Source organism: Corythoichthys intestinalis, chromosome 7 (genome assembly GCF_030265065.1).
Source record: "Corythoichthys intestinalis isolate RoL2023-P3 chromosome 7, ASM3026506v1, whole genome shotgun sequence".
Taxonomy (NCBI): Eukaryota; Metazoa; Chordata; class Actinopteri; order Syngnathiformes; family Syngnathidae; genus Corythoichthys; species Corythoichthys intestinalis.
Genome location: NC_080401.1, coordinates 3,025,300 through 3,039,594, shown reverse-complemented (window position 1 = coordinate 3,039,594; position 14,295 = coordinate 3,025,300). Strand labels below are relative to the sequence as shown.

Below are 14,295 nucleotides of genomic sequence, written 5' to 3'. Positions count from 1 at the left end.
ATAGCTTAAAACATTCAGAATTAACAATAATTTGTCCTTATTTGGATCACAAAAAGTAATGGCCGATATCATTGTGTCAATGGGACAATTATTGGTGCACTTTTCCTCCTATTACAGTGGTACCTCGACATACGATCGCTTCTACACACGATCTTTTCGACATCCGACGTAAAATTTGACTTGCCATGTGTTTCTACATCCGAGGACATGCTCGAAATACGATTTATGAAAGCACCGCAGTTTCTTTGTTTTTCCGCAAGACAGAGGCACGGCGGATTTTCTTGTGTGAGAAATCAACATGAGTTCCCACAATGTTAGTGCAGGTGGTGAAAAAGGGAAAAAGGTGAGGCTTACAATTGAAATGAAGATGAAAATGATAGAAAAACATGAGTCTGGTGTGCGCGTTGAACTGGCTCAACAATACGTCTATGACAGTGGTTCTGAACCTGGGTTCTATCGTTCTATGGCCACCCTCCCAGTTCAAATATGCCCGTCAGTGTCAGCCAATGCCAAGCAATGAGGTAATTTTGGGGCATCTAAGGTTATTTATCTGTTGATTTTCAGTAAATTCCTGTTGATTTGAGGGTATTTTATAGGTCACTTCTTGTTGATTTTGACTTGCAGAACAGGAAGTGACCTGGGAAACACCCAAATAAATAGACAGTGACTCAAACTCAACAGGAAATGACTTGTAAATGCCCAAAAAATGAACAGCAAGTGAACAGTAAATGCCCTGAAAACTGGACAGAAAGACTGTGAATGCTCTGGTTCTGAATGAACGAACATTCCCAGTCTAAATAGATTGGGCATCGAGTACCGTCAAGGCAGCCTTAGAGTTAACTGAGACACAATGGTGGAAGATTTTGGTAGTACCTTGTTGGTTGCTTTTTATTTATTTATTTTTTTAGACATTGACACCTTTTTAAAACGTATCTCGATTCTTGGCAGGCGAATATTGATAACTTTTGGGATACAAAGTATCAGGATATGTCACCATTTCGATATTTTGTCACACCCCTATTATTGTGTCCGTGGGCCTTTTGTGATTCAATCAAAATTTTGTGAAAAGGATTACCGTATTGGCCTGAATATAAGACGGCCTTTATTATCAGACGACCCCCTCTTTTTCAAGACTCAAGTTTGAAAAAAAGACTTTTTCAACACCAAATTCATTTTTCTACAGAAAATAATTACAGTACATCTGAAACAAATGATGATAACAATATATTTGAGAGAAAAAGGATGTTATTTAGCCTCATTCAAATCTTAATATCTGAACATTTAAATATGTAAACTAAACAGCAATCACATTCGTAAATTAATGGTTTCTGGTTTTTGAAATGTAAATAAACCGATCTATTGTGATAAAACAACAAAATTTCAATAACTGCATTAAGCATCAAGTGAAGGGTAACTGTAACTGTAGTCTTCAAACAAATCTGAATAAGGAAAAACATTGCAATAAAATCATGCAAACTGGTTAAACTTGAGAGTAGCTGAGATCTCTCATAACAGAACATCGCTTCAATGATATCTGGCGCCATCTAGCGTCATGAATGGGTATCATGTCTAGACCGCGAGAATAAGATGACCCCCACTTTTTCAGTCTTATTTCAATGCAAAAAACACCGTCATATATTCGGGCCAATACGGTACTTCAAAAAAATTTCCAAGTGCCTACCGTAGAGCATTTTTCATCCACCGTGTATTTTGTGCATGTTATGCTTTGTATAATATGTGTGTATGTGTTTAAAACTACAGTACTCAGGATTTGTTATTCATGCAAATCCAGCTACAGCGACGTTTTATGCAAAAGCTTTTAGTGCAAAATATTGACACAAGAAAATTTTTAATAAGCGACAAACCGAACGGCTCGCAACTAAGCGCGATTTGGCTCCCGTTGTTTAAAACAATTGATTCGTTCGCAACATCACAAGTGAACTTTATTTCCCACCTGACTACCTCTTTTACACTGCAAATTTCCATCCATCCATCCATCCATCCATTATCTTCCGCTTATTCCGGGGTCGGGTCGCGGGGGCAGCAGCTTCAGCAGGGAAGCCCAGACTTCCCTCTCCCCAGCCACTTCAGCCAGCTCCTCCGGCGGGATTCCAAGGCGTTCCCAGGCCAGCCGAGTGACATAGTCTCTCCAGCGTGTCCTGGGTCGACCCCGGGGCCTCCCGCTGGTGGGACATGCCCGGAACACCTCTCCAGGGAGGCGTCCAGGAGGCATCCGAACCAGATGCCCAAGCCACCTCAACTGGCTCCTCTCAACGCGGAGGAGTAGCGGCTCGACACCAAGCCCCTCCCGGATGACCGAGCTTCTCACCCGATCTCTAAGGGAGAGCCCGGACACCCTGCGGAGGAAACTCGTTTCGGCCGCTTGTATCCGTGATCTTGTTCTTTCGGTCACGACCCACAGCTCGGTAGGTGAGGGTAGGAACGTAGATCGACCGGTAAATCGAGAGCTTCGCCTTTTGGCTCAGCTCCTTCTTCACCACAACGGACCGGTGCAGAGTCCGCATCACTGCGGACGCTGCACCGATCCGCCTATCAATCTCTCGCTCCCTCCTACCCTCACTCGTGAACAAGACCCCAAGATACTTGAACTCCTCCACTTGGGGCAGGATCTCATCCCCGACCCGGAGAGGGCATGCCACCCTTTTCCGGCTGAGGACCATGGTCTCGGATTTGGAGGTGCTGATCTTCATCCCAACCGCTTCACACTCAGCTGCAAACCGCCCCAGTGAGAGTTGGAGGTCACGGCTTGATGAAGCCAACAGCACCACATCGTCTGCAAAAAGCAGAGATGCAATGCTGAGGCCACCAAACCGGACACCCTCAGCGCTTCGGCTGCACCTAGAAATTCTGTCCATAAAAATTATGAACAGAATCGGTGACAAAGGGCAGCCTTGGCGGAGTCCAATCCTCACTGGGAACGAATTCGACTTACTGCCGGCAATGCGGACCAGACTGACACCGGTCGTACAGGGACCGAACAGCCCTTACCAAGGGGCTCGGTACCCCGTACTCCCGGAGCACCCTCCACAGGACTCCCCTAGGCACACGGTTGAACGCCTTCTCCAAATCCACAAAACACATGTAGACTGGTTGGGCGAACTCCCATGCACCCTCGAGGACCCTGCCGAGGGTGTAGAGCTGGTCCACTGTTCCACGGCCGGGACGAAAACCACACTGCTCCTCCTGAATCCGAGATTCGACTTCCCGACTACCCTCCTCTCCAGCACCCCTGAATAGACTTTACCGGGGAGGCTGAGGAGTGTGATCCCTCTATAATTGGAACACACCCTCCGGTCCCCCTTTTTAAAAAGGGGGACCACCACCCCGGTCTGCCAATCCAGAGGCACTGTCCCCGATGTCCACGCGATGTTGTAGAGGCGTGTCAGCCATGACAGCCCTACAACATCCAGAGCCTTTAGGAACTCCGGGCGGATCTCATCTACCCCTGGGGCCTTGCCACCGAAGAGCTTACCAACCGCCTCAGTGACTTCAACCCCAGAGATCGAAGAGCCCACCTCGGAGTCCCCAGACTCTGCTTCCTCAAAGGAAGGCGTGTCGGTGGAATTGAGGAGGGCTTCGAAGTATTCTCTCCACCGACTCACGACGTCCCGAGTCGAGGTCAGCAATACACCATCTTCACTATACACAGTGTTAATAGTGCACTGCTTTCCTCTCCTCAGACGCCATATGGTGGACCAGAATTTCCTCGAAGCCGTTTTCCATGGCCTCACCGAACTCCTCCCATGTCCGAGTTTTTGCCTCGGCGACCGCCAAAGCCGCAGTCCGCTTGGCCAGCCGGTACCTGTCAGCTGCCTCCGGAGTCCCACAGGCCAAAAAGGCCTGATAGGCCTCCTTCTTCAGCTTGACGGCATCCCTTACCGCTGGTGTCCACCAGCGGGTTCGGGGATTGCCGCCACGACAGGCACCAACCACCTTACGGCCACAGCTCCGATCGGCCGCCTCAACAATGGAGGTGCGGAACATGGCCCACTCGGACTCAATGTCCCCCACCTCCCCCGGGACAAGGGAGAAGTTCTGCCGGAGGTGGGTGTTGAAGCCCTTTCTGACAGGGGATTCTGCCAGACGTTCCCAGCAGACCCTCACAATACGTTTGGGCCTGCCAGGTCTGACCAGCATCTTCCCCCACCATCGGAGCCAACACACCACCAGGTGGTGATCAGTTGACAGCTCCGCCTCTCTCTTCACCCGAGTGTCCAAAACATGCGGCCGCAAGTCCGATGACACGATCACAAAGTCGATCATCGAACTGCGGCCTAGGGTGTCCTGGTGCCAAGTGCACATATGGACACCCTTATGTTTGAACATGGTGTTTGTTATGGACAATCCGTGACGAGCACAGAAGTCCAATAACAGAACACCGCTCGGGTTCTGATCAGGGGGGCCGTTCCTCCCAATCACGCCCCTCCAGGTCTCACTGTCATTGCCCACATGAGCGTTGAAGTCCCCCAGCAGAACGAGGGAGTCCCCAGAGGGGGCACTCTCCAGAACACCCTCCAAGGACTCCAAAAAGGGTGGGTACTCTGAACTGCTGTTTGGTGCATAAGCACAAACAACAGTCAGGACCCGTCCCCCCACCCGAAGGTGGAGGGAGGCTACCCTCTCGTCTACTGGGGTAAACCCCAGCGTACAGGCACCAAGCCTGAGGGCAATAAGTATGCCCACACCTGCTCGGCGCCTCTCACCGTGGGCAACTCCAGAGTGGAAGAGGGTCCAACCCCTCTCGAGAGGACTGGTATCAGAGCCCAAACTGTGTGTGGAGGAGAGTCCAACTATATCTAGTTGGAACTTCTCTGCCTCACACACCAGCTCGGGCTCCTTCCCCGCCAGAGAGGTGACATTCCATGTCCCAAGAGTTAGCTTCTGTAGCCGGGGGTCGGACCGCCAAGGCCCCCGCCTTTGGCTGCCGCCCAAATTGCTACGCACCCGACCCCTTTGGCCCTTCCCACAGGTGTGACCCCATGGGAAGGCTGCAAATTTATGACGCCTTAAAGTACGTACGACAGGTATAAAAAAAGTCTTAAATAGCAATATTATATGAATTAGAACCATATTTTGAGACGAGTTGATGATATACAAAAATTTGGCAAAGTGCAGATGATGAGAAATTAGTCTTTTAATCCGCTGTTGAGCCACGCCTACTATTGTAGGGCTCTAGCGTCCCCAACAGGAGGATGATGTCGGCACGGTCATGGTTTCATCTGATTTAGAATTCAACCCATTGAGGGGGAATTATTCAGAACGAGGAAATTGCGACGAAGAGAGCCGCAAAATGTCTTTGTTTCAGTCTCTACTCCAATATTTTTACAGGATATTCTTTTTATCGAAGTATTTTTCCCCAATTGCTAAATAAATGCTATGGTCATGACAAATAACAGTCTTATGCTAAATGGAATATGAAATAATAAATGCATTTATTTAGTAGAACATGGCAAAATTACTTGATGGTCAAAACTGTCAACTTCACCTTTACTGTCGCACCCCCCGAACAATATTTTATGCCACCGTAGTTAGTCAGGCTTTCGTCATTTTCCTGCCCCGGCTTCAGAGAATGTAAACAAACCAAGAGATGTGACAACTAGCCGACATGCTAACCCGAGTGACGTCTCAAAATCTTATTTTTACTTTTCCAAGCGAAAAATTCCACAAAACTAACCCGGAACAATTCACACGGCGGCGGGATTGTCGAGTGTCTTTGCCCGGTGGCGAGCAAGTTACAGCTCGTTCCCCTGCTACCGACAGGAGAGCCCGCCGGGAAAGCAGCTGGAGAGTACCGCCGGCAGCTAAGATGGCAGGATGTGTCTCAGGAGAACTTTTCTACATTTTTGTCCATGATCAAACGTAAGTAAATAGCCCTTTATTTAAAGAAATTTTGTTGTGTTTACTTTGTAATCGCTGTATTCGCGGCCATTTTTAACACAAAGTTCTGATGGGGTGGAAAATTTGACAGAACAACGGGCACACGAAGAGGGCAATAAGCCAAGTATAGCGTGGAGGGGTGTGCGACAAGCCGCTGGTCGTCGGCCGAGTGGCATTTTCGGTGGACAATCGGTCACAAAATGCAAGTCACCTCCATATTAAACGTGTGCCATGATCCCAGTATTTGACATAATACAAAATACGATGTTTACTCACTTCCTTGCATGTCCAATGGTCCCACAGTAGTAGGGCTTGTTTTGGCCAATATCCGCGGTGGACGGGAACCTTTTGAAACCCAAAAAGGCTCACACGCCTCTCCCTGGTGCGGCAACAATTTTCTGCAGCCGTTTGGCTGGCATGATGCAAAAAATAAATGAATTACTCTGCAAAATCAGCTGAATCCGCAGTCCATCTGCACGCTATAAAGCAATGCTGTATTGTGAGATGCTGATCCGGGTGACGTCACATTTGCATTCGTCCTAAACCCGACACTGAAGCCGGAAGTCACTCATTTTCAAAGCACGGGATTCAAAAATTGAATATATAAAACGATCGCTTCCACATACATCCAAGCGGTCCATTTCCTTCAGGAGCATAAAACACCGTGTGAAATATTAAATAAACATGCTATTTGGTGTCATACGCACTTTAAGGCCGAGTTGACGGATTCATGCATCAGATTATTAAACATTACTATTTGTTCTTATTAAGCCCATACATCTAAAGGTTGGTCATTTTTCAGCCAAATCGAGAAAAAATGCTTTCAAATAATGTTTTGAACAATATCTATTATTTAATTAAGAACGTTTCTGACAAGCTTTTTTTTTTTTTTAAGATTAAATATACTAATTTATTGCTTAAAATAAGCCTGGTAAACTTATTTTCAGCTGGGTATTTTGCTTATTTGAAGAAATCTAAGCGAGTAAAATTTACTTGAAGCACTGGCAGATCATTTCACTTATTTCTAGTATTTTTAAAAAAAAAAAATTTTTTTTTAAACAAGGGAATTTAACTCGTTTTAAAGAGGTGTGTTTTTCCAGTGTAGAAGGTGAGCTGCAAGCTACTGGTGGGCAAAACTGTCTTAATGTTTGAAATGAGTTGATGCCATTCTCTCTCATATGGATGATTGACTTGCCTTTCGGATGCTTTCGTTGTGGGCGATATTGATATCCTCTCCTGTAGCCAGCATTGATGCCAAATCATCGTCCGAGGCAGACGTATCCGGCTCTCTACAAAACGGAAGCTTTATACTGGTGAAAAGGGATTAACTGTTAATTTTTAGTGTCGCTGCGGTCGGTACGTGGTTGTAAACAATGCATGAGAAACAAAACCGCTAACTATTCGGTGCCATTTACCTTGTCGCATGATGTTCATCCATAACATTTGGCGGATAAATGGTCTCTATCTTCTCTTAAATATACTCCCAACAAGCATGGTCATCACAAAAGTTCAACATTTATCCACCACGGGCAAACTTTCCCGAACAGAAGCTTTGAAAAGCATGGCTCTACTCTAGTCTGCGTCTGTGACTCGGATCACCTCTACTTGGTTTGTTTGCGGAGGAGGGTCGTAGACAGAAGATTAACCAATACGTGTCAAGTATTCGCAGACGGCAGTGTTTGAAACCAATCGGATTAAGACCAAATTAAGAGTTCAATGTGACCAATCACGAATCGTCCGAACCCTCGGGCTGTTGCTACGGCAACGTCAGGATTTAGGTTTAGCGCGATCATCACGACTGTGATTAATAATTAAAAAAAAAAAAAAAAAAAAAAAATTATATATACTTTAAAAAAAATTCTGAACAGAATTATGTAACCAAATCATTAATGAGCAACAACATATGTATTTTTAACGTTTAACAATACAAATGCTAGAGAAACGTACATTCTATTGATATACTGTATATTAAATACGGCACATCATTTGACAGTTTTTGAGCTTTAAAATTTAGCGAATGTGGAAAAAAAACAGAAAATCACATTGCTTGATTTTTAAAGAATTTATTTGCATGTCATAGTGAAAAATAAGTATTTGGTTAATACCAAAAGTTCATCTCAATACTTTGTTATGTACCCTTTGTTGGCAATAACGGAGGCCAAACATTTTCTGTAACTTTTCTCAAGCTTTTCACACACTGTTGCTGGTATTTTGGCCCATTCCTCCATGCAGATCTCCTCTAGAGCAGTGATGTTTTGGGGCTGCCGTTGGGCAACACGGACTTTCAACTCCCTCCACAGATTTTCTGTGGAGTTGAGATCTGGAGACTGGCTAGGCCACTCCAGGATCTTGAAATGCTTCTTACGAAGCCACTCCTTTGTTGCCCTGGCTGTGTGTTTGGGATCATTGTCATGCTGAAAGCCCCAGCCACGTCTCATCTTCAATCCCCTTGCTGATGGAAGGAGATTTTCACTCCAAATCTCCCGATACATGGCCCCATTCATTCTTTCCTTTACACAGATCAGTCGTCCTGGTCCCTTTGCAGAAAAACAGCCCCAAAGCATGATGTTTCCACCCCCATGCTTCACATTGGGTATGGTGTTCTTCAGATGCAATTCAGTATTCTTTCTCCTCCAAACACGAGAGTATGTGTTTCTACCAAAAAGTTCTATTTTGGTTTCATCTGACTATAACACATTCTCCCAGTCCTCCTCTGAATAATCAAAGTCCTTTGTAGCGAACCGCAGACGGGCCTGGACATGTACTGGCTTCAGCAGGGGGACACGTCTGGCAGTGCAGGATTTGAGTACCTGGCGGCGCATTGTGTTACTGATAGTAGCCTTTGTTACTGTGGTCCCAGCTCTCTGTAGGTCATTCACTAGGTCCCCCCGTGTGGTTCTGGGATTTTTGCTCACCTTTCTTATCATTTTGACGCCACGGGGAGAGATCTTCCATGGAGCCCCAGATCGAGGTAGATTATCAGTGGTCTTATATGTCTTCCATTTTCTACTAATTGCTACCACAGTTGATTTCTTTACACCAAGTGTTTTACCTATTGCAGATTCAGTCTTCCCAGGCTGGTGCAGGTCAACAATTTTGTCTCTGGTGTCCATCGACAGCTCTTTGATCTTGGCCATAGTGGAGTTTGGAGTGTGACGGGCTGAGGTTGTGGACAGCTGTCTTTTATACCGGTAATGAGTTAAAACAGGTGCCATTAATACAGGTAATGAGTGGAGCCTCGTTAGAAGAAGTTAGACCTCTTTGACAGCCAAAAATCTTGCTTGTTTGTAGGTGACCAAATACTTATTTTCCACTCTAATTTGGAAATAAATTCTTGTTTTTTCCCCACATTCTGTCTCTCATGGTTGAGGTTTACCCATGTTGACAATTACAGGCCTCTCTAATCTTTTCAAGTAGAGATCTTGCACAATTGGTGGTTGACTAAATACTTATTTGCACCACTGTATGTTTTCAAAACAAAGGGCAACGTTTGGTAATAGGTGACGAAGAAACACATAAATACATACATTTCCAGAGTTCTGATTAAAATAGACAATTACAAAACAAATGACACACAGAAAAACTACAAATTGTATCAATGATCTTTTTGGACTTTTGTAGATACACACTGCATGGATAAATCTTATGAATAATTTTAAACGCCACTTCTTCACCGCAGTGAAATGTTTTGTTTCCGGTCGAGCCTCGCTTTCAGGTTTTACCACCGAGACAAATGTACAGTATGGAGTTAAAATCATGCCAAAATTAATACCAAAAAATCACTAATGAAAAACATGATTAAAAACTTTTGTTTTGCAAATACGTACAAAACATACCTATCAAACAATATAATCCTTCTTCAGAGCAAAATACAGTATGTACTTAAAGTGCATATGACACAAAAACATGTTTACTTCATATTACGTGTGGTATTTTATTTACAATTAACAATAGTGTCAATCGTCTGTGCTTTGTTTGTGCGGTAAAATGTTTTGTGCCGCTACAGTAGATATGGTTTTTAATCTGTAGTGATGACGTCACGCAACCCCCCCCCCCCCAAGTGCTGACGTTCATTTGTGCTGTCATTTTTTTTTTGTGTGCTGCTATCGTTTTATAGATATTTGTGATGACATTTCCATCCCCCAGAGGCCTGCAATATGCCCTAATACCATCAAATGAAATGTATAATATTTGCACTATTTTTTATAACATACAAAATAGTGCAAATATCAAAATCACGCAAATGCAAGCATCAGAACAAATGTTTTAGTGCAATATATTAATGTATATATGTGAAAATACACTATACACGAAAAAGTTTCTTTTAAATGAATGTCAATCCACATTTTTAAAAAATCCACTCAGAAATTTGATGGCATTGGCTCAAACACCGACAAAAAAAAATCTCGACACAAGGTGGTTTGCCAATACTTTTATTATTTTTTTTCCCTCGCCAATACTTTTTTTTTTTTTCCCCTCAACAGGTATTTTTCCCTTATTTGTGCTAATGGCTTGGCACAACGTGATTAGTGTGCCATATTAAACAGTTTTGAAATGAAACATCTATTCCAAGCCTTCATCTTTTGGCAACCACAGAAGCTAATAAAAATACACATTGACTGCCTCTCTTACTTTGCACATAAAATAACACTTTTTGACCCCCTCAAAATTGGGGAATTAAAATATTTAACATTTGTATCACAAATCAATGTAATGAAACAAAAAAAAGCTAAAAACTGTACAAAAATGAAACATTTCATTTAAAAATTCAGCTGATAAAAATGGTGCAAAGTGTACATCGTGTTACGTTATTGTGTCACTGGCCGTACAGCAAATTTTAAAAAATAACCCCGTTGAAAAAGGCAGTTCACTTCTTCTGCTGGATGAAATTAAGATTTACTGGGTGCCTGACGTGAGGAACCATGGGCATGTTTGGATGCAGATGCACCACTGAACCTGAAAAAAAAAGAGGATGAAAATGTGATTTTAGACAAGTTGACTAGCAGACTTTGTACCTCCGCTAGTAAGGCTGCAACAACTAATCGATTAATAAATTAGTTGCCAACAAATTTCGATTTTTGCCGGTGGTTGTGAGCAGTCCCGTTTGGGTCCTTGTTTGTGTGTAATGTGAGGCTGCGCGCGCCAGTGATTAGAGCAAGAGAGAGAGAGAGTTCACTGCTAGACTTCGGTTGGGTTCCTGAATCATTAACACGTTTTTGTTGCTAGATCCAGTATGTCTCTGTCAGAGGTGAGTAAATGAAGTCCATTGTGTTCTCTAGTCTATATTCTTTGTTGACGAGACGTTACTACTTAGCACGGAGCTCTAAGCTAGCTAGTGATTATGTTAATCAGTGTCTTAAGTGTCCGTGTGTATTGTGTTTTGGAGAAGCATATTAGCACTTGAGTTATTGTTAGATAGTAAAGTTGTCCCGTTTCTGTTTTAATAAAGAAACCACACACATAAATGCATTCATATACCAGCTTACTCTCAACACTTAACACAAACTGCTGTAAATTGTCATACAAGAGAGTGTGCTTTGAAATTTGGATTGTATTTATGACCACTGTTTGATAAAGAAAACTGATTTGTTACAGTTTGCCTCTTCCTTATTCGAATTTGTTGTTTAGTTTGTTAAAGAAAATAAATAAGTCATTGACACACTTTACATCAGCGCTTTGCCCACTAGAAAAAAAAGTCAATCAACAGCACTTTTTTTGTTTGAATGAACAGAACTTTTGTCTGAGAAATTATTTAATGTTTTATACTAAGATCCTTCATCAAAAACTTTAACAAGTTCTATGTATTTAAAACAGTACCGTTGTGGACTACAGTTAAGTCAGGAAGCTGTAATAAAATATTATTTTTGAAGGTGTCAGTCCATTTTATCTTCATTGTTACTTCCAAGATGGCTAAAACAACTTCAAGTTAAATTGTGAAAGTAACTGAAAAAAGTGACATTTAACTGATTAATCGTTAAATTAATCGTCAGATTAATCAATTATATATACTGTATATATATATTTTTAAATGTTAGTTGCAGCCCTATCCGTCAGTATGTATTCGGTTCTGCAGGTCTGTCTTGTCTTTGTTCAAGAAGACTCAATCATGAATAAAGGAATTATTATCAAACAAGCAGAATGTTTAATATGAAACAGATTCAATTTTGGACTCAGAAAATGAATTTCTGGCGGAGGTCTTCTCTCTTAAGAGTGCTCCTCTACTAGTAGTTTTGTCATTAAGGGTGAAATCATTCCGATTGATGATCTCAGGTCAACTGTTTAATGCGCTATGAAATGCTACAGTAAAGCATATAAGTCCCATAGTTGTAAAAACTAGCCTAACTTACACGCTTATGACGTACCTGGTTGGTAGCCACTGCTACCCTGCTGAATAAAATTCTGGGGCATTCGGTATGGCCATGGAGGAGACAGTGCATATTGGTGTGTTTTATGATGCTCCCATAGATGAGAACCCTGGTTTACACCAATAAATTGGCTCGTGTGGTCCAATTCTGAAAAGAAAAAAAGGCATACAATAAGGTACTATACTTTTCATAGTATATTTGCATTGTCAGATTGGTCCATATAGCAATGTAGAACTGACCAATTTGCATTACAGGTGGCTAGTTTCTTTCTTTGGGTAGCTCACCATACGGCAATACGACAATTACAAATTCGAGGAAAAACAAGCTCTATTCATCCTTCTGTGGATTGGGGTGAGTTTATCACTAGTATACGTTTGAAGACATCTTTTTAGTGGGATGGTGGCAGTGAATGGACATTTATTCGCTGACACCCCTTACACTTCAAACCGGATGTCTATGGCCAAGAAAAAAGAACTCATTTTGCCTGTGACCATGGATATTTACTGTCAAGTTTTAGGAGAGGCCACTGTTAAAAAAGATTGATTCAGTGGATGATGAGTTACAATTTCCATGCACTTAAAGGGGAAGTCCCGGATTTTTGACATCTGGCTTAATCTTCGAGTTAGCGAGGGTTTCATTAGTCGTTGGAGTTGATTTCAACAAATTCCGTGTAGTTTGTTAGTTATTTGTTAGTTTCATGGCTCCGGAGTGGCTAAGCTAGTGCAAGTCAATGGCACCTTCATAGCATGCCAATAAAAAACAACATATGCGCAGATGAAAATCATCGACGACACATGCAATCAATAGTGGTGGCTATGCTTCAGGATAAAGTTAATATAAATTACAATTGCATGTCGATGATTGCAGTAGGCAGCAACATTTATAATCTAGAAGCTCTGTAGGGCGGCGTGATATCACATCATTTTTGTTCACCGCTGATTTTTTATGTCGTAGCAGGCATCAAGTAACCAGTTTATATTCTTCCTCGTTCTTCATGGGGAATTTGTGGAAATTTCCCTTTCCATTTGTCTGTCTGTTTCCATAATGCACATTTTGCCGTGTTGCCGGCCGTCAGTTAACTCAGCAGACTGATGCTACATTCGACGAAGGCAAGGCAAGGCAAGGCAAATTTATTTATATAGCACAATTCAACACAAGGCAATTCAAAGTGCTTTACATCACATGAAGATCATAAAAATCACATTTAAATTGGGAAGTCAGTTTCTAACCTCCAATATGGAAAAAATATCATTGGAACGCCTCCACTATTTGATCGCTTAGGAGAAGGCATGTTTGGTGGAGGTCAAAATGTCTTTTGATGGCCAAAATAAATACAGAACTTGTCACAATCAGCCATCTTTGTGGTTTACATTTGCTTTGAGGTCACAACTGGTACCATCCGAGTGGGATAAGTCCGACTTCCCACCTTCCTCGAATGCAGCATGAGCACGAGTGGCCGAAGCACTCGTCTTTATTGTGGTCGTACTACGCATCTCAAAAAATAGTTATGAAGAATGAAATGAATTACGGCAGTTTGGTGTGACATCGTTTTGGTGCATGGGTGTTTTGGAACACCCATTTGTGTTTTGAATTTATTTGACTATGTTGGATCTGTTAGTAGATCTGTTTCCTTTTTTATTGGTATGCTAATGAAGGTGCCATTGAAGGTGCCATTGACACACGCTAGCTTAGCCACTCCGGAGCCCTGAAACTAACAAATAACTTGCAAACCGCACGGAATTTGTTGAAATCAACTACAACAACTAATTAAACCCCTGCTAACTCGAAGATTAAGTCTAATGTAAAAAATTGTGACCTTCCGCTTTAATGTTCGTTTTTAGCTCCCTCGTGTTATTTTATATTTACTGTCATTTTCTGCCGCACATTGAAGGTACGTGGAAAAAAAGGCCCACACTGCACCGGTCCGTGGTATAAAAAAGGTTGGGGACCACTGGGTTATAGTCAGGGGTGAAACTGGGCGGGAACGGTCAGGAACGCAGTTCCGGTGTAAGATTCAGGGCTGCAACGCTGT

General features: G+C 42.8%; 2 protein-coding genes across 3 annotated transcripts in view; both read right to left on the bottom strand.

The window, feature by feature from the left end:
* The window catches only part of rhpn1 (rhophilin, Rho GTPase binding protein 1), a 53,443-nt gene extending 45,912 nt beyond the window's left edge, over window positions 1-7,531 (bottom strand). Inside the window, exons 1-2 of one of the 2 annotated variants that reach the window (XM_057841681.1) lie at window positions 7,314-7,531; window positions 7,094-7,208 (exon numbers count right to left, since the gene is read on the bottom strand). In XM_057841681.1, coding sequence (XP_057697664.1) covers window positions 7,094-7,208; window positions 7,314-7,336 — 138 coding nt within the window. In that variant the 5' untranslated portion in view covers window positions 7,337-7,531. The remainder of the gene's footprint in view (window positions 1-7,093; window positions 7,209-7,313) is intronic. The other variant, XM_057841682.1, reaches the window with a different exon arrangement.
* Window positions 7,532-10,315: 2,784 nt separating this feature from the next.
* tut4 (terminal uridylyl transferase 4) overlaps window positions 10,316-14,295 on the bottom strand; it is a 108,299-nt gene continuing 104,319 nt past the window's right edge. Inside the window, exons 30-31 of the mRNA XM_057840374.1 lie at window positions 12,261-12,410; window positions 10,316-10,854 (exon numbers count right to left, since the gene is read on the bottom strand). Coding sequence (XP_057696357.1) covers window positions 10,766-10,854; window positions 12,261-12,410 — 239 coding nt within the window. The 3' untranslated portion in view covers window positions 10,316-10,765. The remainder of the gene's footprint in view (window positions 10,855-12,260; window positions 12,411-14,295) is intronic.